This window comes from Oncorhynchus masou, chromosome 11 (assembly GCF_036934945.1).
Source record: "Oncorhynchus masou masou isolate Uvic2021 chromosome 11, UVic_Omas_1.1, whole genome shotgun sequence".
NCBI classification, from domain to species: Eukaryota; Metazoa; Chordata; class Actinopteri; order Salmoniformes; family Salmonidae; genus Oncorhynchus; species Oncorhynchus masou.
In genome coordinates, this window is record NC_088222.1 from 17538214 (window position 1) to 17560240 (window position 22027).

The 22027-nt window shown below is 42.4% G+C and overlaps 1 protein-coding gene across 1 annotated transcript in view; it reads right to left on the reverse strand.

Annotated features, from left to right (window-relative positions):
• The window catches only part of LOC135548216 (A disintegrin and metalloproteinase with thrombospondin motifs 6-like), a 170398-nt gene that overhangs the window by 93599 nt on the left and 54772 nt on the right, over window positions 1-22027 (reverse strand). Inside the window, exons 7-9 of the mRNA XM_064977577.1 lie at window positions 18443-18486; window positions 14424-14529; window positions 4122-4268 (exon numbers count right to left, since the gene is read on the reverse strand). Of these exons, the coding sequence (XP_064833649.1) occupies window positions 4122-4268; window positions 14424-14529; window positions 18443-18486 (297 nt within the window). The remainder of the gene's footprint in view (window positions 1-4121; window positions 4269-14423; window positions 14530-18442; window positions 18487-22027) is intronic.

A 22027-nucleotide genomic window follows, 5' to 3' on the forward strand; every position in this document is an offset into this window, starting at 1 on the left:
TCAGACTGCACATCTAATCCACACTATCAGACTGCACATCTAACCCACACAATCAGACTGCACATCTAATCCACACTGTCAGACTGCACACCTAACCCACACTATCAGACTGCACATCTAATCCACACTATCAGACTGCACACCTAACCCACACTATCAGACTGCACATCTAATCCACACTATCAGACTGCACATCTAATCCACAATACCAGACTGCACATCTAATCCACACTATCAGACTGCACACCTAACCCACACTATCAGACTGCACATCTAATCCACACTATCAGACTGCACACCTAACCCACACTATCAGACTGCACACCTAACCCATACTATCAGACTGCACATCTAATCCATACTATCAGACTGCACATCTAATCCACACTGTCAGACTGCACATCTCAATGCACACTATCAGACTGCACATCTAATCCTCACTATCAGACTGCATACCTAACCCATACTATCAGACTGCACACCTAACCCATACTATCAGACTGCACATCTAATCCATACTATCAGACTGCACATCTAATCCACACTATCAGACTGCACATCTAACCCACACTATCAGACTGCACACCTAACCCATACTATCAGACTGCACATCTAATCCATACTATCAGACTGCACATCTAATCCACACTATCAGACTGCACATCTCAATGCACACTATCAGACTGCACATCTAATACACACTATCAGACTGCACACCTAACCCATACTATCGGACTGCATATCTAATCCACACTATCAGACTGCACATCTAATCCATTATCGGACTGCACATCTAATCCACACTATCAGACTGCACATCTAATCCACACTATCAGACTGCACATCAAAACCACACTATTAGACTGCACATCTAATCCACACTATCAGACTGCACATCTAATCCACACAATCAGACTGCACACCTAACCCATACTATCGGACTGCACATCTAATCCACACTATCAAACTGCACATCTAATCCACACTATCGGACTGCACACCTAACCCACACTATCAGACTGCACATCTAATCCACACTATCAGACTGCACATATAATCCACACTATCAGACTGCACATCTAACCCACACTATCAGACTGCACATCTAACCCACACTATCAGACTGCACACCTAACCCACACTATCAGACTGCACACCTAACCCATACTATCAGACTGCACACCTAATCCACACTATCAGACTGCACATCTAATCCACACTATCAGACTGCACATCTCAATGCACACTATCAGACTGCACATCTAACCCACACTATCAGACTGCACACCTAACCCACACTATCAGACTGCACATCTATCCCACACTATCAGACTGCACATCTAATCCACACTATCAGACTGCACATCAAATCCACACTGTCAGACTGCACACCTAACCCATACTATCAGACTGCATACCTAACCCACACTATCAGACTGCACATCTATCCCACACTATCAGACTGCACATCTAATCCACACTATCAGACTGCACATCTAATCCACACTATCGGACTGCACACCTAACCCACACTATCCGACTCAACATCTAATCCACACTATCAGACTGCACATCAAATCCACACTATCAGACTGCACATCTAACCCACACTATCAGACTGCACATCTAACCCACACTATCAGACTGCACATCTAATCCACACTATCAGACTGCACATCTAATCCACACTATCAGACTGCACACCTAACCCACACTATCAGACTGCACATCTAATCCACACTATCAGACTGCACACCTAACCCACACTATCAGACTGCACATCTAATCCACACTATCAGACTGCACACCTAACCCACACTATTAGACTCAACATCTAATCCACACTATCAGACTGCACATCTAATCCACACTATCAGACTGCACATCTAATCCACACTATCAGACTGCACATCTAATCCACACTATCAGACTGCACATCTAATCCACAATACCAGACTGCACATCTAATCCACACTATCCGACAGCACATGTAATAGGAAACTATCTCTCTGTTTATCTGTGGTGGAGTAATATTTTTCCCTGGTGTGGAGAGGTCCGTCTCACCAGAGAGAGCCTTGCTAGCCCCCCACCCACCCACCCACCACACTGACCCACACCACGGCAGACAAGGGCTGGGGCAGACCCCACTGTTTATTGGTTCGGGGACAAACCAAATAGTCTGATGTTTAAATATAGAAAGTATTATTTGCCAGTTGAAGCAGCTTCCTGTCCTCTGGGATAAGCCAAGTTCATTACCCTGTCACAGAGGAAATCTCTTCTAATAAGAACCGGTCCCTCAACTCCCACCTTGGTCAGCTATGTTAAGACTAGATATTTTATTATTTATTTATTTAACCTTTATTTAATTAGGCAATTCAGTTAAGAAAAAGTCTTATTTACAATGGCGACCTACCCGGGCCAAAACCAGACAACACTGGGACAATTGTGCACCGCCCTGCGGGACTCCCAATCACGGCTAGATGTGATACAGGCTGGATTCGAACCAGGGATATTAGTGATGTCTCTGCGCTGGAGATACAGTGCCTTAGACCGCTGCACCACTCAGGAGCCCACAGATATTAACTAGATTAACTAGGAATTATTACTAGATATAATAATATAAGCATGTATTTCATTCTATGTAATGTAACTTTCAAATTACAGCAATCGTCCCTGTATGATTCATTTTGCATTATGTGATTCTGCGTTTTGCATCATGCGGGGACGATTTCTATATTAAGAAAGTTACATATCTTGAAAACTTGATTGTTGACAAGCAAAACATTTTTGGGACTATGTCAACAATGGACAAATGAAACAAATACCAAAAGAAAGTATTTGGGTGGAATATTCCTTTAAGATTAGATATTGGTTCAATACAAAAGCTCAAAAGGATTGGCCAGTGTCCACACTGGAGTGTTCGCCATGTCCTATGTCTATAGTGAACCTAACTAGGCTAAAAGTTACTAAACTATTGATTTATGACATACTGTGTCTGAACTATGTTTGCATTCATAAACCATTCTTCAGAACCCAAAAAACCAGCCACATATTGCACCAGTGTATCTAGGCCAAGACCACAGCCAAAGTTTTTTACTTGGCAAGAAGAAACGTGTGACATATCTACAAATCTGTTGGAGGGAGAGAACCCTCCGGAGGGTAAGTCTAGTTTACAGACAAAACTTCATAGGAGAAAGACAGACATCAAAAAGTAAAAAGCAGAACTGAAAAGACACAGACAACAATGAATTCTGTGAAAGCTTACAATCCATCTACAACAGACTTTCAAAGGAGAAACAATGCCAGAAATAAGGGGTCACAAATATGAATCCTCTATGCCCATGGTCTGAAACAGTACTAGACTCCAAGATGATCCAACCGTGAGAAGAGAAGGCCATAGTGAGAAGGTCCAGAAACCGTGAAGAGGCATCCCTGTGTGTTACTGTGAGAAGTTGGCACATGTTACTGTAATGTCTATGTTTATGTGCCAATGCTACTTTGTGTTACAAGTAGCACTCTGAAGGCTTTCACCAGAGAACACACTCTGACAACCAGAACCACCATTATCCCTGCTCACACACGCACGCACGCACACCCACAAACACACACACACACACACACACACACATATTTGCTCACTGAAAACCATTCAACGAGTTTAAGAGTTGAGGACCTTCAAGGCCAAGTGACTTTGTTTTCTATGGACGCTGTCTGACTGGAAGATTTATTTCATACTTCTAAACCGAGACTCTATCTGCTACCATCAGCCAGTCCTGAGGGGCACTTATCAAATTAAGACAAATATTTGAAATAAGCTAAGAATTATCCTTCTTCACTGAAGCAAGAAAACAAATCGATCTGTTATTCAAGGCACAGAGAAAAAGATCATTTTGAGGAGGAGAAGTGTAGGCTTTCTGTTTCTGTCTCAAAACCTAGGATCAATGTTTGGATGGCTGGAAGGCCATACATGTCTTTTTACAGACTGAGGAAGTTAAGGATTGGTTCAGGATATGTACAAGAGATTCAATAGGTGGTTTTAAGTGAGAATAAACTGAGATCTCTACACACAGGCAGAGATAGGTACACACACACACGCTGAGGAATGCCCCTCTTCCACTTACTCGAGGAAGCTGGTGATGTAGTTCTTACTGCAGGCCGACCAGGAGAAGGGGTTGGTGTTAGCTGTGATGTGGGCCGCCATCAGCTTGGCTGCCTCATGGCCTTTAGTCCCACATGAGTTTCCTATTCCATCATGGTTCATCCCGAAACTGTAAGTGCAAAATGGAGGACAGAGAGGAGGGCGGGTCAAACATGGAGAAAGATGAAATTGCCTCAAGACTTAAAGATCTACAGTCAGTTTTTCTTTTTCCAACCATATAGATTAAGGTATGGTTTGGGGGAGGATCAGATGATCTTAGATCTGTGCCTGAGGACAGCTTTTACCCAGATTGGCCAAAAATGCCATTCAAAGAGAGATGGGTGGTGTCACTGAGAGAGATATCTAATAATGTGGCCGATGGGTGCAGAGCAGTCAGATAGGTTCAAACTTAATTACTTCTGAGAATGTATCTCTACCTCCCTCTACCTCATTTTACATACGCTCTTATCCAGAGTGACTTACAGGACCAATTAGAGTTAAGTGCCTTGCTCAAGGGCACATAGACAGATTGGTCACCTAGTCGGCTCGGGGATTCAAACCAGCAACCTTTCAGTTACTGGCCCAATGCTCTTAACCGCTAGGCTACCTGCAGCCCTTTTCTACCTCTTCTATAACTCTGCCCGACACCTCCCCTACATGTAGGGCAGGGTTAGAGATGTTAGAAAGGGCTCCGTGGCTCCTGGATGTAACAGCTGGTGTAGAGGGGACTAGAGGTCAGGGGTCAGGCTTTGTCTGGAGCGCTGGAGGGAGCAGAGAGTTTTAATCACCACCCTGATGCTACCTGCCTGTCAATCAATCACCATCTACAGGTCTGGACTGGCCAGTTACAGAACAGCAGCCAGCTACAGACAGGGGAGGAGGGAGGTGGGGATAGACCAGAGCCAAACTCTCTATGCTCTCAATGAGACTTGGGGAAAGAGAGAGAGAGACAGAGAGACAGAGATACAGAGAGAGAGAGAGGGGGGGAACTAGAGAGACAGATAAAGAAAGAGAGGAGAGAGGGAGAGAAATAGAAAGAGAGGGAAGGAGAGAGTGAGAGAGAGAGGGACAGACAGACAGACAGACAGACAGACAGACAGACAGACAGACAGACAGACAGACAGACAGACAGAGACACAGACAGAGACAGAGACAGAAACAGAGACACAAACAGGGACATAGAGATAAAGAAAGAGGTCCAACCTAGGGTTGGGCGATATCGCCAAAATATCATATCATGGTATTTTTCAATTTTTTAATGGTATTTGACGGTATTTTATGTTTTGATGAATAAAAGTTCTAAATTTGCTTCATGAGTCTTTCTCCATTCGGATTGTTTTATACTGTTCAATTCAACTTCAACCTAAAATTTTTTCCTGCATTTCATCAAGTTCTGCATTTCCTGCATTTCCTTCCCTGTCATCAACATTGTTGCATGTGCTGCATTGACCATGCAGACTGATCGAAAGTGTCTCGTGGTCAAGCAACAACAAATGCAATCGTTGAGTGACGGGGTGGGACTCGGTCTGTATGGAAAGCGGCATGAGAGAGAGAGAGAGAGAGAGAGAGAGAGAGAGTGGCAGAATACCTGAACACCGTGACTGACCCAAACTGAAGGAAAGCTTTGACTATGTATAGACTTAGTGAGCATAGCCTTGCTATTGAGAAAGGCCGCCATAGGCAGACATGGCTCTCAAGAGAAGACACGCTATGTGCTCACTGCCCACAAAATGAGGTGGAAACTGAGCTGCACTTCCTAACCTGCCCAATGTATGACCATATTAGAGAGACATATTTCCCTTAGATTACACAGATCCACAAAGATTTTGAAAACAAATCCAATTTCCAACTCCCATATCTACTGGGTGAAATTCCACAGTGTGCCATCACAGCAGCAAGATTTGTGACCTGTTGCCACAAGAAAAGGGCAACAGTGAACAACAAACACCATTGTAAATACAACCCATATTTATGCTTATTTATTTCCCTTAACCATTTGTACATTGTTACAACACTCTACATATATATATATATATATATATATATATACACTGCTCAAATGTACACAATGTAACTCCAAGTCAATCACACTACTGTGAAATCAAACTGTCCACTTAGGAAGCAACACTGATTGACAATAAATTTCACATGCTGTAGTGCAAATGGAATAGAAAACAGGTGGAAATTATAGGCAATTAGCAAGACACCCCCAATAAAGGAGTGGTTCTACAGGTGGTTACCACAGACCACTTCTCAGTTCCTATGCTTCTTGGCTGATGTTTTGGTTACTTTTGAATGCTGGCAGTGCTTTCACTCTAGTGGTAGCATGAGACGGAGTCTACAACCCACACAAGTGGCTCAGGTAGTGCAGCTCATCCAGGATGGCACATCAATGCGAGCTGTGGCAAGAAGGTTTGCTGTGTCTGTCAGCGTAGTGTCCAGAGCATGGAGGCGCTACCAGGAGACAGGCCAGTACATCAGGAGACGTGGAGGAGGCCGTAGGAGGGCAACAACCCAGCAGCAGGACCGCTATCTCCACCTTTGTGCAAGGAGGAGCATGAGGAGCACTGCCAGTGCCCTGCAAAATGACCACCAGCAGGCCACAAATGTGCATGTGTCTGCTCAAATGGTCAGAAACAGACTCCATGAGGGTGGTATGAGGGCCCGACATCCACAGGTGGGGGTTGTGCTTACAGCCCAACACCGTGCAGGACGTTTGGCATTTGCCAGAGAACACCAAGATTGACAAATTCGCCACTGGCACCCTGTGCTCTTCACAGATGAAAGCAGGTTCACACTGAGCACATGTGACAGACATAACAGAGTCTGGAGACGCTGTGGAGAACGTTCTGCTGCCTGCAACATCCTCCAGCATGACCAGTTTGGAGGTGGGTCAGTTATGGTGTGGGGTGGCATTTCTTTGGGGGGCCGCACAGCCCTTTATGTGCTCGCCAGAGGTAGACTGACTGCCATTAGGTACCGAGATGAGATCCTCAGACCCCTTTGTGAGACCATATGCTGGTGCGGTTGGCCCTGGGTTCCTCCTAATGCAAGACAATGCTAGACCTCATGTGGCTGGAGTGTGTCAGCAGGTCCTGCAAGAGGAAGGCATTGATGCTATGGACTGGCCCGCCCGTTCCCCAGACCTGAATCCAATTTAGCACACCTGTGACATCATGTCTCGCTCCATCCACCAACGCCACGTTGCACCACAGACTGTCCAGGAGTTGGCGGATGCTTTTGTCCAGGTCTGGGAGGAGATCCCTCAGGAGACCATCCGCCACCTCATCAGGAGCATGCCCAGGCGTTGTAGGGAGGTCATACAGGCACGTGAAGGCCACACACACTACTGGGCCTCATTTTGACTTGTTTTAAGGACATTACATCAAAGTTGGATCCAGACCTCCATGGGTTGACAAATTTGATTTCCATTGATCATTTTTGTGTGATTTTGTTGTCAGCACATTCAACTATGTAAAGAAAAAAGTATTTAATAAGAATATTTCATTCATTCAGATCTAGAATGTGTTATTTTAGTGTTTCCTTTATTTTTTTGAGCATAGTATATATATATATATATATATATATATGACATTTGTAATGTCTTTAATGTTTTGAAACTTCTGTATGTGTAATGTTTACTGTTAATTTGTATTGTTTATTTCACTTTTGTATATTATCTACCTCACTTGCTTTGGTTAACATATGTTTCCCATGCCAATAAAGCCCGTTGAATTGAATTGAGAGAGAGAGAGAGAGAGATGACTCTAGTAGCAGAGTAAACTATAAAAATGGACGGTACACACGGCATATCATTTAACAAACCAAATATTAAAATACCGTTATAGAATATACAGTACACAGCCCAGGCCTGGTTCAACCCCTACTCGTCCACCCTCCCCCATAAAAACAAATACTCTCTCTCTCTCTCTCTCTCTCTCTCTCTCTCTCTCTCAGCGTCCGTCTGATCAGAGCAGCTCTCTAGTGTGAACCTCCTGACAGAAAGAAAGGTTTCTGCTTTCTGGTTTCTGCTGCCCAACTTGACTGAGCACTGGCTTGGCTGCAAATAAATCTGTTTAACAAAAAAATGTATGTAACTCAAAAACTGTATCTGTCTGAATATCTAAACGAAAGGAAAGCTAGCATTACGGCAGGAAGCCAAAGCTTAATTACCCTGATCGTCCAAAAGCACAGATCAGTTGTAATGTATATAACAACCCACCACATCCCACAGCCCGGCCTGTTTTTCGAACGCTGGCGTTTATGACATTTTACCCTACTCTGGAAATAAATCAGCCGTCCTGAGACCGTGGCTAAGTTTTTTTTATACATCCTCTCCTTGCAGAGACCATTTTTACAACTGCCCCAAAACAGAAGCAGACACGAGACATTATAAAGGAAATGGCCATCTCTGTGAACCCCAGGGAGTGGATACATAGACCAATACATCATCATTATTCAACTTTATATTCAGGAGGTATGTGGACGCTGTCATTAGCATGAGCAAACACAGCATTGCATTCGGAAAGTATTCAGACTCCTTGACTTTTTTCACATTTTGTTACAATTCCTCATCAATCTACACACAATACCTAACAAAGACAAATCAAAAACAGGTTTTTAGAATTTTTTGCAAAGTTATTACAAATAAAAACAGAAATATCACATTTACATAAGAATTCAGACACTTTACTCAGTACTTTGTTGAAGCACCTTTGGCAGCAATTACAACCTTGAGTCTTCTTGGGTATGACGCTACAAGCTTGGCACACCTGTATTTGGGGAGTTTCTCCCATTCTTCTCTGCAGAACCTCTCAAGTTCTGTCAGGTTGGATGGGTAGCGTTGATGCACAGCTATTTTCAGGTCTCTCCAGAGATGTTCCATCGGGTTCAAGTCTGGGCTCTGGCAGGGCCACTCATGGACATTCAGAGACTTGTCCCGAAGCCACTCCTGCGTTGTCTTGTCTGTGTGCTTAGGGTCGTTGTCCTGTTGGAAGGTGAACATGTGCCCCAGTCGAGGTCCTAAGCGCTCTGGACCAGGTTTTCATCAAGGATCTCTCTGTACTTTGGGGACCTTCAATGCTGCAGACATTTTTTGGCACCCTTCCCCAGATCTGTGCCTGGACACAATCCTGTCTCTAAGCTCTACGGACAATTTCTTCAATATCATGGCTTGCTTTTTGCTTTGACATGCACTGTCAACTGTGGGACCTTACATAGACAGGTGTGTGCCTTTCCCAACCATGTCCAATCAATTGAATTTACCACAGGTGGACTCCAATCAAGTTGTAGAAACATCTCAAGGATGATCAATGGAAACAGGATGCACCTGAGCTCAATTTTGAGTCTCATAGCAAAGGGTCTGAATACTTATGTAAATAAGGTATTTCTGTTTTTATTTTTAATAACTTTTTATAACTTTCTATAAACCTGTTTTCGCTTTGTCATTATGGGGTATTGTGTGTAGATTGATGAGGAAATGTTTTATTTAATCCATTTTAGAATAATGCTGTAACGTAACAAAATGTGGAAAAAAGGAAGGGGTTTGAATACTTTCCGAATGCACTGTATATTAAAAAGTATGTGGACACCCTTTCAAATTAATATATTTGGCTATTTCAGCCAAACCCATTGCTGAAAGGTGTATAAAATCGAGCACACAGCCATGCAATGTCCATAGACAAACATTGGCAGCAGAATGTCCTTACTGAAGAGCTCAGTGACTTTCAACTTGGCACCGTCACAACAAGTCAGTTCATCAAATGTCTGCCCTGCTAGAGCTGCCCCGGTCAACTGTAAGTGCTGTTATTGTGAAGTGGAAACATCTAGGAGCAACAACGGCTCAGCCGTGAAGTGGTAGCCCACACAAACTTACAGAACGGGACTGCCGAGTGCTAAAGTGCTTAAAAATCATCTGTCAAGGTTGCAACACTCACTACTGAGTTCCAAACTGCCTCTGGAAACAACCTCAGCACAGTAACTGTTCATCGGGAGCTTCATGAAATGGGTTTCCATGGCCGAGCAGCCGCACACAAGCCTAAGATCACCATGCGCAATACCAAGTGTCGACTGGAGTGGTGAAAAGCTCGCCACCATTGGACTCCGGAGCAGTGGAAACGCGTTCTCTAGAGTGATGAATCACGCTTCACCATCTGCTAGTTCGATGGACAAATCTGGGTTTTCCGAATGCTAGGAGAACGCTACCTGCTCGAATGCATAGTGGCAACTGTAAATTTTGATGGAGGAGGGAAAATGGTCTGGGACTGTTTTTCATATTTCGGGCTAGGTCCCTTAGTTCCAGTGAAGGGAAATCTTAAAGCTATAGCATGCAATGATATTCTAACTGCTTCTGTGCTTCCAACTTTGTGGCAACAGTTTTGGGAAGGCCCTTTCCTGTTTCAGCATGACAATACCCCCGTGCACAAAGCAAGAACCATATAAAAATGGTTTGTACACAGCCCATCTGTAAATAACCCACCCACTTACCTCATCCCCATATTGTTATTTTTTTTGTTGTTGCTCTTTTGCTCCCCAGTATCTCTACTTGCACATCATCATCTGCACATCTACCATTTCAGTGTTAATGCTAAATTGTCAATTTTTCACCACTATGGGCTATTTATTGCCTTACCTCCCTAATCTTACTACATTTGCACACACTGTACATAGATTTTTCTATTATGTTATTGACCTTTAAGTTTGTTTATCCCATGTAAAGTGCTGACCTATTGCACCCTTGACAACCACTGTGATTATTATTATTTGACCCTGTTGGTCATCTATGAACATTTGAACATCTTGGCCATGTTCTGATATAATCTCCACCCGGCACAGCCAGAAGAGGACTGGCCACCCCTCATAGCCTGGTTCCTCTCTAGGTTTCTTCCTAGGATCTGGCCTTTGACATCTACTTTTTGCATGACACAAGTAATTTTTCCATCAATTGTTTACAGACAGATTATTTCACTTATAATTCACTGTATCACAATTCCAGTGGGTCAGAAGGTTGACTGTGCCTTTAAACAGCTTAGAAAATTCCAGAAAATGATGGCTTTAGAAGCTTCTGATAGGCTAATTGACATCATATGAGTCAATTGGAGGTGTACCTGTGGATGTATTTCAAGGCCTACCTTCAAACTCAGTGCCTCTTTGCTTAACATCATGGGAAAATCAAAAGAAATCAGCCAAGACCTCAGAAAAAAAATTGTAGACCTCCACAAGTCTGGTTCATCCTTGGGAGCAATTTCCAAATGCCTGAAGGTACCACGTTCATCTGTACAAATAATAGTACGCAAGTATAAACACCATGGGACCGCGCAGCCATCATACCACTCAGGAAGGAAACACGTTCTGTCTCCTGGAGATGAATGTACTTTGGTGCGAAAAGTGCAAATCAATCCCAGAACAACAGCAAAGGACCTTGTGAAGATGCTGGAGGAAAAGTACAAAAGTATATATATCCACAGTAAAACAAGTCCTATATCGACATAACCTGAAAGGCCGCTCAGCAAGGAAGAAGCCACTGCTCCAACACCGTCATAAAAAAGCCAGACTACGGTTTGCAACCGCACATGGGGACAAAGATCGCACTTTTTGGAGAAATGTCCTCTGGACTGATGAAACAAAAATATAACTGTTTGGCCATAATGACCATTGTTATGTTTGGAGGAAAAAGGGGGAGGCTTGCAAGCCGAAGAACACCATCCCAACCGTGAAGCACGGGGATGGCAGCATCATGTTGTGGGAGTGCTTTGCTGCAGAAGGGACTGGTGCACTTCACAAAATAGATGACATCATGAGGATGGAAAATTATGTGGATATATTGAAGCAACATCTCAAGACATCAGTCAGGAAGTTAAAGCTTGGTCGCAAATGGGTCTTCCAAATGGACAATGACCCCAAGCATACTTCCAAAGTTGTGGCAAATTGGCTAAAGGACAACAAAGTCAAGGTATTGGAGTGGCCATCACAAAGCCCTGACCTCAATCCTATAAAACATTTGTGGGAAGAACTGAAAAAATGTGTGCGAGCAAGGAGGCCTACAAACCTGACTCAGTTACACCAGCTCTGTCATGTGGAATGTGCCAAAATTCATCAAACTTATTGTGGGAAGCTTGTGGAAGGCTACCTGAAACGTTTGACCCAAGTTCAACAATTTAAAGGCAATACTACCAAATACTAATTGAGTGTACGTAAACTTCTGACCCACTGGGAATGTGATGAAAGAAATAAAAGCTGAAATAAATCATTCTCTCTACTATTATTCTGACATTTCACATTCTTAAAATAAAGTGGTGACACTAACTGACCTAAGACAGGGAATATTTGCTTGGATTAAATGTCAGGAATTGTGAAAAACTGAGTTTAAATGTATTTGGCTAAGGTGTATGTACCCTCAAAGCTCATCACTAAGCTAAGGATCCTGGGACTAAACACCTCCCTCTGCAACTGGATCCTGGACTTCCTGATGGGCCGCCCCCAGGTAGTGAAGGTATGTAGCAACACATCTGCCATGTTGATCCTCAACACTGGAGCTCCCCAGGGGTGCATACTCAGTCCCCTCCTGTACTCCCTGTTCACCCACGACTGCATGGCTAGGCATGACTCCAACAGCATCACTAAGTTTGAAGACGACACAACAGTGGTAGGCCTGATCACCGACAACGACGAGACAGCCTATAGGGAGGAAGTCAGAGACCTGGCCCGGTGTTGCCAGAATGACAAGCTATCCCTCAACGTAACAAAGACAGAGGAGATTATTGTGGACTACAGGAAAATGAGGACCGAGCACGCCCCCATTCGCATCGACGGGGCTGTAGTGGAGCAGGTTGTTTTAGTTCCTTGGTGTCCACATCAACAACAAACTAGAATGGTCCAAACACACCAAGACAGTCGTGAAGAGGGCACGACGAAGCCTATTCCCCCTCAGGACACTAAAAAGATTTGGCATGGGTCCTGAGATCCTCAAAAGGTTCTACAGCTGCAACATCGAGAGCATCCTGACTGGTTGCATCACTGCCTGGTATGGCAATTGCTCTGCCTCTGACCGCAAGGCACTACAGAGGGTAGTGCGAACGGCCCAGTACACCACGGGGGCCAAGCTGCCTGCCACCAGGACCTCTACACCAGGCGGTGTCAGAAGGTCCTAAAAATTGTCAAAGACCCCAGCCACAGACGGTTCTCTCTAGTACCGCATGGCGAGCGGTACCAGAGTGCCAAGTCTACGTCAAAAAGGCTTCTCAACAGTTTTTACCCCAAGCAATAAGACTCCTGAACAGGTAATCAAATGGCTACCCGGACTATTTGCATTGTGTGCCCCCCCAACCCCTCTTTTTACGCTGCTGCTACTATCTGTTTATCATATCACTTTAACTATACATTCATGTGCATACTACCTCAATTGGGCCGACCAACCAGTGCTCTCGCACATTGGCTAACTGGGCTATCTGCATTGTGTCCCGCCACCCGCCACCCACCACCCACCACCCGCCAACCCCTCTTTTACACTACTTCTACTCTCTGTTCATCATATATGGGGCGGCAGGGTAGCCTAGTGGTTAGAGCGTTGGACTAGTAACCAAAAGGTTGCAAGTTCAAATCCCCGAGCTGACAAGGTACAAATCTGTCGTTCTGCCCCTGAACAGGCAGTTAACCCACTGTTCTTAGGCCGTCATTGAAAATAAGAATTTGTTCTTAACTGACTTGCCTAGTAAAATAAAGGTAAAAAAAATATATATATATATATATATGCATAGTCACTTTAACCATGTCTACATGTACATACTACCTCAATCAGCCTGACTAACCAGTGTCTGTATGTAGCCTCGCTACATTTATAGTATCACTACTGTATATAGCCTGTCTTTTTACTGTTGCTTTATTTCTTTACCTACCTATTGTTCACCTAATACCTTTTTTGTACTATTGGTTAGAGCCCGTAAGTAAGCAGTTCACTATAAGGTCTACCTATGCCTGCTGTATTCAGCGCACGTGACAAATAAACTTTGATTTGATGTAAACTTCCGACTTCAACTGTACCAACCCAAACCAAACCAACACACACCAACCCAGACCAAACCAACCCAAAGTTCTGGTTATTCTTCAGGAATAGTTCCAAATAAAATAGAATACAATTTTATTGGCAGATGATATTGCGGGTGTTGCAAAATAGCGAGTCACATTCTCTGTGTAGTAATATATGTATTATTATATACACTACCGTTCAAAGGTTTGGGGTTACTTTGCGCTGTTCTGTGAAGGAAGTAGTAAGTGTGAGCGGACTCACTTGTGGCCAATCTCGTGAGCAATGGTGAAAGCAGAACCCAGGCCGATGTCTTCATTGATGCTGCAACTCCTCTCCGGCTCACACATCCCAGCTACCGACGCCAAGCCTGGACACACACACACACACACACACACAGAGAACTTCTTAGGAGTGGGGGCTCTAAAAGCTGGATCTCCCTGGTGTTAAAGGAAGATCAGCAGGAGGGAGGTAAAGAGAGAGGTAGAGAGAGGTAGAGGGAGATAGAGGTAGTGAGAAAGAGAGAGAGAGAGAGAGAGAGAGAGAGAGAGAGAGAGAGAGAGAGAGAGAGAGAGAAGAAGGCAACTCTAAACTTCTCAGGCTGCACCCTATTCCATTTATAGTGCACTACTTTTGACCAGGGCCCATATTGGAAATAGGGTGCTATTTGGGACGTTGGCTAAGAGCTTTGAGAGTTAACTTCTTCTCTCAGGGCTCTGGAAAAATGTAGTGCACTACATAAGAAATAGGGTGTGATTTGGGACACAGCCTCAGTTCATGCTGCTGCTGCTAGACTCACCAGCAGGACCTGACTTCAGCATCAACTGGCTAGACATGAACTTTTTTCAACCTAAAGTTAGAGCTGGAAAATGTCTAGACAGGCTTGGATTTATACATTTCACTTCAAGTAACAAGGGACCACCTAGTGATGCAGGATATTGAATTTAAGAAAACATCCCCACCCCCCCTAAAAAATATAGAGTTCCAAAGAGAAAGCAATAGGCATATACTTTATATTTGAGAAAGAGCTCTTTTTGAGAGAGAAGCAGAAGAGTGAAGGAACGCTGAGTAAAGCTATACAATTGCCTGTCTGTGCGTGTGCGCTTGTGTGTTGGCGTGTCACTGTAGTGTGTGCATTTCATATTATGCAAGATAAGATTAAATGCAGGTTATTTTTTAGCTTTGTCAAAAAGCAAGCATATAGAGTTCTACATGTTTTGTGTGTGTGTGTGTGTGTGTGTGTGTGTGTGTGTGTGTGTGTGTGTGTGTGTGTGTGTGTGTGTGTGTGTGTGTGTGTGTGTGTGTGTGTGTGTGTGTGTGTGTGTGTGTGTGTGTGTGTGTGTGTGTGTGTGTGTGTGTGTGTGTGTGTGCGTGTGAGTGAGGTTGGAGAGTAGAGCCATCCAGGTGTCTCTGTTCTTCCCCCAGAGGGTAACAGGTCAGATAGAAAGAGAAGAGATTCCATCTACAGGTTACTGGGAATGGTTTCACATAACACTCAGAAGTGGGGTTGGTTAGGTATTATCTCCAACTCAGATTACCCAGAGACCCAAGGGGAAAAGAGCTGACCTGTAGCATGACCCCTAATGATAGGGTGAGGAGGGAAGGAGATGAGTAGGGGAGAGGGGGGAGAAGGGTTGAGAGGGACGGAACGGAGGAGAGGAAAAGAAGAGGAGGGTGTTGAAAAGGGAGGACAAATGGAGAGGGAGAGGGGAAGGAGGAGAGGATATGTGGAAAAGGGTGAGGGGAACGGGGTTGAGACGGGAGAAGAAATGGAGAGGGAGAGAAGAAGGAGGAGGAGAGGAGAAACAGAGAAAAGTGAGTGAGGAGAAGTGAGTGAGAGAGAACGAGGAAGCCAAGCAGATGCTGGTGCAATTAAAGCGACGGGGGGAATGTGACGAATGCGGTCAATCTGTCAAACCCCACCAGAGTCCCAATATTACCTCCAAGATATACTGTGGAGCCTGCAGGGGCTCTACACCATCAGAGGGAGGGAGTCAAGGAGGAGGGGAGATGCTGACACTCCCTGACGTCCTTTCTCCACCACAACGCTCTCTTTCTCTCTCTCTTGTTATCTCTGAATTTCATCCTTCACTTTCTATATGTCCCTCTATCTTTCTGTTTTTTCTCCCCCTTGCCTTCCTGAGCTTGGTTACAGAAGCTTAACAAGTTTGTAATTTAAGTTTGCCACAGTTTCTGTCACAGTGGAGACACAACATTTCAAACCAAACCCCTGGCAAAAATGACTGGAAACCAGTGTCCTTAAAGTACTGTAGCAGGAGAAAAACACGCCATATGAACTTATAAATATCCACATTATTTGAGCTATATTGGTAGAAGGACACAGTCAAGTGCACTTGGAGGTTACCACGCCTGTGCCCTGCCCTGCATGGACCTAACCCCGTCTGTACCCGCACCCGACGACAGTAAACGCCACCTGGTCTCTCTGACCTGTCTTTCCTTGCCTCCAGGCCACAGAACAGAGAGCAGAGAGCAGAGAACTGAGAAGAGATAAGAGAAGAGAGAACAGAACAGAGAGCAGAGAACAGAGAGCAGAGAAAATAACAGAACAGAGAGCAGAGAGCAGAGAAAAGATCAGAACAGAGAACAGAGAAAAGAACAGAACAGAGACAAGAACAGAACATTACAGAGAGTAGAGAAAAAAACAGAGAACAGAGAGCAGAGAACAGAGAAAAGAACAGAACAGAGAACAGAGAAAAGAACAGTAGAGAGCAGAGAACAGAAAGCAGAGAACAGAGAAAAGAACAGAACAGATAACATAGAGCAGAGAAAAGAACAGAACAGAGAGCAGAGAACAGAGAACAGAGAAAGGGACAGAACAGAGAGCAGAGAAAAGAACAGAACAGAGAGCAGAGAACAGATAAAAGAACAGAACAGAGAGCAGAGAGCAGAGAAAAGAACATAACAGAGAGCAGAGAGCAAAGAAAAGAACAGAACAGAGAGCAGAGAAAAGAACAGAACAGAGAACAGAGAAAAGAACAGAGAACAGAGAGAACAGAAAAGAACAGAATAGATAACAGAGAAGAGAAAAGAACAGAACAGAGAGCAGAGAGAAGAGAAAAGAACAGAACAGAGAGCAGTGAAAAGAACAGAACAGAGAGTAGAGAGCAGAGAAAAGAACAGAACATAGAACAGAGAAAAGAACAGAACAGAGAGCAGAGAGCAGAGAAAAGAACAGAACATAGAGCAGAGAGCAGATAAAAGAACAGAACATAGAACAGATAAAAGAACAGAACAGAGAGCAGAGAAAAGAACAGAACAGAGAACAGAGAGAAGAGAAAAGAACAGAACAGAGAGCAGAGAACAGATAAAAGAACAGAACAGAGAGCAGAGAGCAGAGAAAAAAACAGAACAGAGAGCAGAGAGCAGAGAAAAGAACAGAACAGAGAGCAGAGAAAAGAACAGAACAGAGAACAGAGAAAAGAACAGAGAACAGAGAGAACAGAAAAGAACAGAATAGATAACAGAGAAGAGAAAAGAACAGAACAGAGAGCAGAGAGAAGAGAAAAGAACAGAACAGAGAGCAGTGAAACGAACAGAACAGAGAGTAGAGAGCAGAGAAAAGAACAGAACATAGAACAGAGAAAAGAACAGAACCGAGAGCAGAGAGCAGAGAAAAGAACAGAACAGAGAGCAGAGAAAAGAACAGAACAGAGAGCAGAGAGCAGAGAAAAGAACAGAACATAGAACAGATAAAAGAACAGAACAGAGAGCAGAGAAAAGAACAGAACAGAGAACAGAGAGAAGAGAAAAGAACAGAACAGAGAGCAGAGAGAAGAGAAAAGAACAGAACAGAGAGCAGTGAAAAGAACAGAACAGAGAACAGAGAAGAGAAAAGAACAGAACAGAGAGCAGAGAGAAGAGAAAAGAACAGAATAGAGAGCAGAGAAAAGAACAGAACAGAGAGCAGAGAAAAGAACAGAACATAGAACAGAGAAAAGAACAGAACAGAGAGCAGAGAAAAGAACAGAACAGAGAACAGAGAGAAGAGAAAAGAACAGAACAGATGACAGAGAGAAGAGAAAAGAACAGAACACAGAGCAGAGAAGAGAAAATAACAGAACAGAGAGCAGAGAAAATAACAGAACAGAGAGCAGAGAGCAGAGAGCAGAGCATAACAGAACAGAGAGAACAGAACATAACAGAGAGCAGAGAAAAGAACAGAACAGAGAACAGAGAGAAGAGAAAAGAACAGAACAGAGAGAAGAGAAAAGAACGGAACAGAGAGCAGAGAAAATAACAGAACAGAGAGCATTGCCACTCACCTAGAGTCCCACAGGGTTTGTTCTTGTAAGTGCAGATGTCGTACCTGAGGGAGAAAAAGAAGAGAGAAAAAAACATGAGACATGATTCTTCTGTCAGGCTCTCTCTAGTTCTATTCTACTATATTCTACTCTACTCTATCCTAGTCTATTTTACTATACTCTATCCTAGTCTATTATATTCTACTATACTCTATCCTAGTCTATTTTACTCTACTCTACTCTATCCTAGTCCATTATATTCTACTCTACTCTATCCTAGTCTATTATATTCTACTCTACTCTATCCTAGTCTATTATATTCTACTATATTCTACTCTACTCTATCCTAGTCTATTATATTTTACTCTACTCTATCCTAGTCTATTATATTCTACTCTACTCTATCCTAGTCTATTATATTCTACTATATTCTACTCTACTCTATCCTAGTCTATTATATTCTACTCTACTCTACTCTATCCTAGTCTATTATATTCTACTCTACTCTATCCTAGTCTATTATATTCTACTCTACTCTATCCTAGTCAATTATATTCTACTATATTCTCCTCTACTCTATCCTAGTCTATTATATTCTACTATATTCTACTATACTCTATCCTAGTCTATTATATTCTACTCTACTCTATCCTAGTCTATTATATTCTACTATATTCTACTCTACTCTATCCTAGTCTATTATATTATACTATATTATACTCTACTCTATCCTAGTCTATTATATTCTACTATACTCTACTCTACCCTAGTCTATTATATTCTACTCTACTCTATCCTAGTCTATTATATTATACTCTACTCTACTCTATCCTAGTCTATTATATTCTACTCTACTCTATCCTAGTCTATTATATTCTACTATACTCTACTCTACCCTAGTCTATTATATTCTACTCTACTCTATCCTAGTCAATTATATTCTACTATATTCTCCTCTACTCTATCCTAGTCTATTATATTCTACTCTACTCTATCCTAGTCCATTATATTCTACTATATTCTACTCTACTCTATCCTAGTCTATTATATTCTACTCTACTCTATCTTAGTCTATTATATTCTACTATATTCTACTCTACTCTATCCTAGTCTATTATATTCTACTATATTCTACTCTACTCTATCCTAGTCTATTATATTCTACTATACTCTACTCTACCCTAGTCTATTATATTCTACTCTACTCTATCCTAGTCTATTATATTCTACTATATTCTACTCTACTCTATCCCAGTCTATTATATTCTACTATTTTCTACTCTACTCTATCCTAGTCTATTATATTCTACTCTACTCTATCCTAGTCTATTTGTTCTACTCTACTCTATCCTAGTCCATTATATTCTACTATATTCTACTCTACTCTATCCTAGTCCATTATATTCTACTCTTATCTATCCTAGTCTATTATATTCTACTCTACTCTATCCTAGTCTATTATATTCTACTATATTCTACTCTACTCTATCCTAGTCTATTATATTTTACTCTACTCTATCCTAGTCTATTATATTCTACACTACTCTATCCTAGTCTATTATATTCTACTATATTCTACTCTACTCTATCCTAGTCTATTATATTATTCTATATTCTACTCTAATCTATCCTAGTCTATTATATTCTACTATACTCTATTCTACCCTAGTCTATTATATTCTACTCTACTCTATCCTAGTCTATTATATTATACTCTACTCTACTCTATCCTAGTCTATTATATTCTACTCTACTCTATCCTAGTCTATTATATTCTACTATACTCTACTCTACCCTAGTCTATTATATTATACTCTACTCTATCCTAGTCAATTATATTCTACTATATTCTCCTCTACTCTATCCTAGTCTATTATATTCTACTCTACTCTATCCTAGTCCATTAAATTCTACTATATTCTACTCTACTCTATCCTAGTCCATTATATTCTACTCTACTCTATCCTAGTCTATTATATTCTACTCTACTCTATCTTAGTCTATTATATTCTACTATATTCTACTCTACTCTATCCTAGTCTATTATATTCTACTATACTCTACTCTACCCTAGTCTATTATATTCTACTCTACTCTATCCTAGTCTATTATATTCTACTATATTCTACTCTACTCTATCCCAGTCTATTATATTCTACTATATTCTACTCTACTCTATCCTAGTCTATTATATTCTACTATATTCTACTCTACTCTATCCCAGTCTATTATATTCTACTCTACTCTATCCCAGTCTATTATATTCTACTCTACTCTATCCCAGTCTATTATATTCTACTCTACTCTATCCTAGTCTATTATATTATACTCTACTCTATCCTAGTCTATTATATTCTACTCTACTCTATCCTAGTCTAGAATATTCTACTATATTCTACTCTACTCTATCCTAGTCTATTATATTCTACTATACTCTATCCTGGTCTATTATATTCTACTCTACTCTATCCTAGTCTATTATATTCTACTATATTCTACTCTACTCTATCCCAGTCTATTATATTCTACTATATTCTACTCTACTCTATCCTAGTCTATTATATTCTACTATATTCTACTCTACTCTATCCCAGTCTATTATATTCTACTCTACTCTATCCTAGTCTATTTTATTCTACTCTAAGCACCTCTGATGTTGAAATGGGGCATCTCGGGCATCCACATGCAGTATTTGACCGTAGTTTTTATACTGCAACTGTCACGACTCCCACAGAAGGTGGCTCCCCTGCCTGATCGGGCAGCGCTCGGTGGTCGTCGTCGCCGGTCTACTAGCTGCCACCGATCCCCTTTTCCTTTTCTGTTTGTTATGTCTTATTGGTTGCACCTGTCTCTTATTTTGTTTTTGATTCAGGACTATTTAAGCCTGTTAGGCCCGCCTGCTTTTGTGCGGGCTTGTTTTCTGTTAGCCAGGTTGTGCGTGTAGTGTTCCTGTCCGTTTGTGCCCTGTGTTGGGTTGGACATTTGTGTGATTATTTCGCCTGTTGTTTTCCCCAGTATCCTCTGCTCTCTGCATTTGACTCCGCACCCTCCACTCCAGGCGTTGTGACAGCAACAGATTAGTCAAATCATGAAGGTTTGTCCTTCTATAAATGTATTTAAATGTCAAACAGCTAACACACAGGCAGGCAGGCAGGCAGGCATAGAGCAACACAGTCTTTGAAGTCCATTAAGACCCTGCTGTGTCCCTGTTGTAGCCCTCTCACTCTGTCTGTCTGTCTGTCCCTCCGTCCTCGCATTTATTTGTCTGTCTCTCTTTCTCTGTCTAACTGATACAATACTAATCCAATCCAACGCAGGACAAACCCCTGAACGTTAAACAACACATCATACATTTACCAGTCATTCCTAAACTTTTCATCTACTAAAAACCCAATGACACTGCAAATAAAATGTTGTTTTGCCCCCCTCGGTCCGTCTCCCCTCCACCCCCTACCCTGGTAGACCGGTTCCAAACCCATGAGGTACGGTCTCCAGGACAAACAGACTCCACCTCATTTACAAAATTTATTTATTTAGATTTATGTCCTTTAATTTCCCCCTGGGTTTCTCAAACACCACGGGCCACGTTCCAAACTAGACACACTG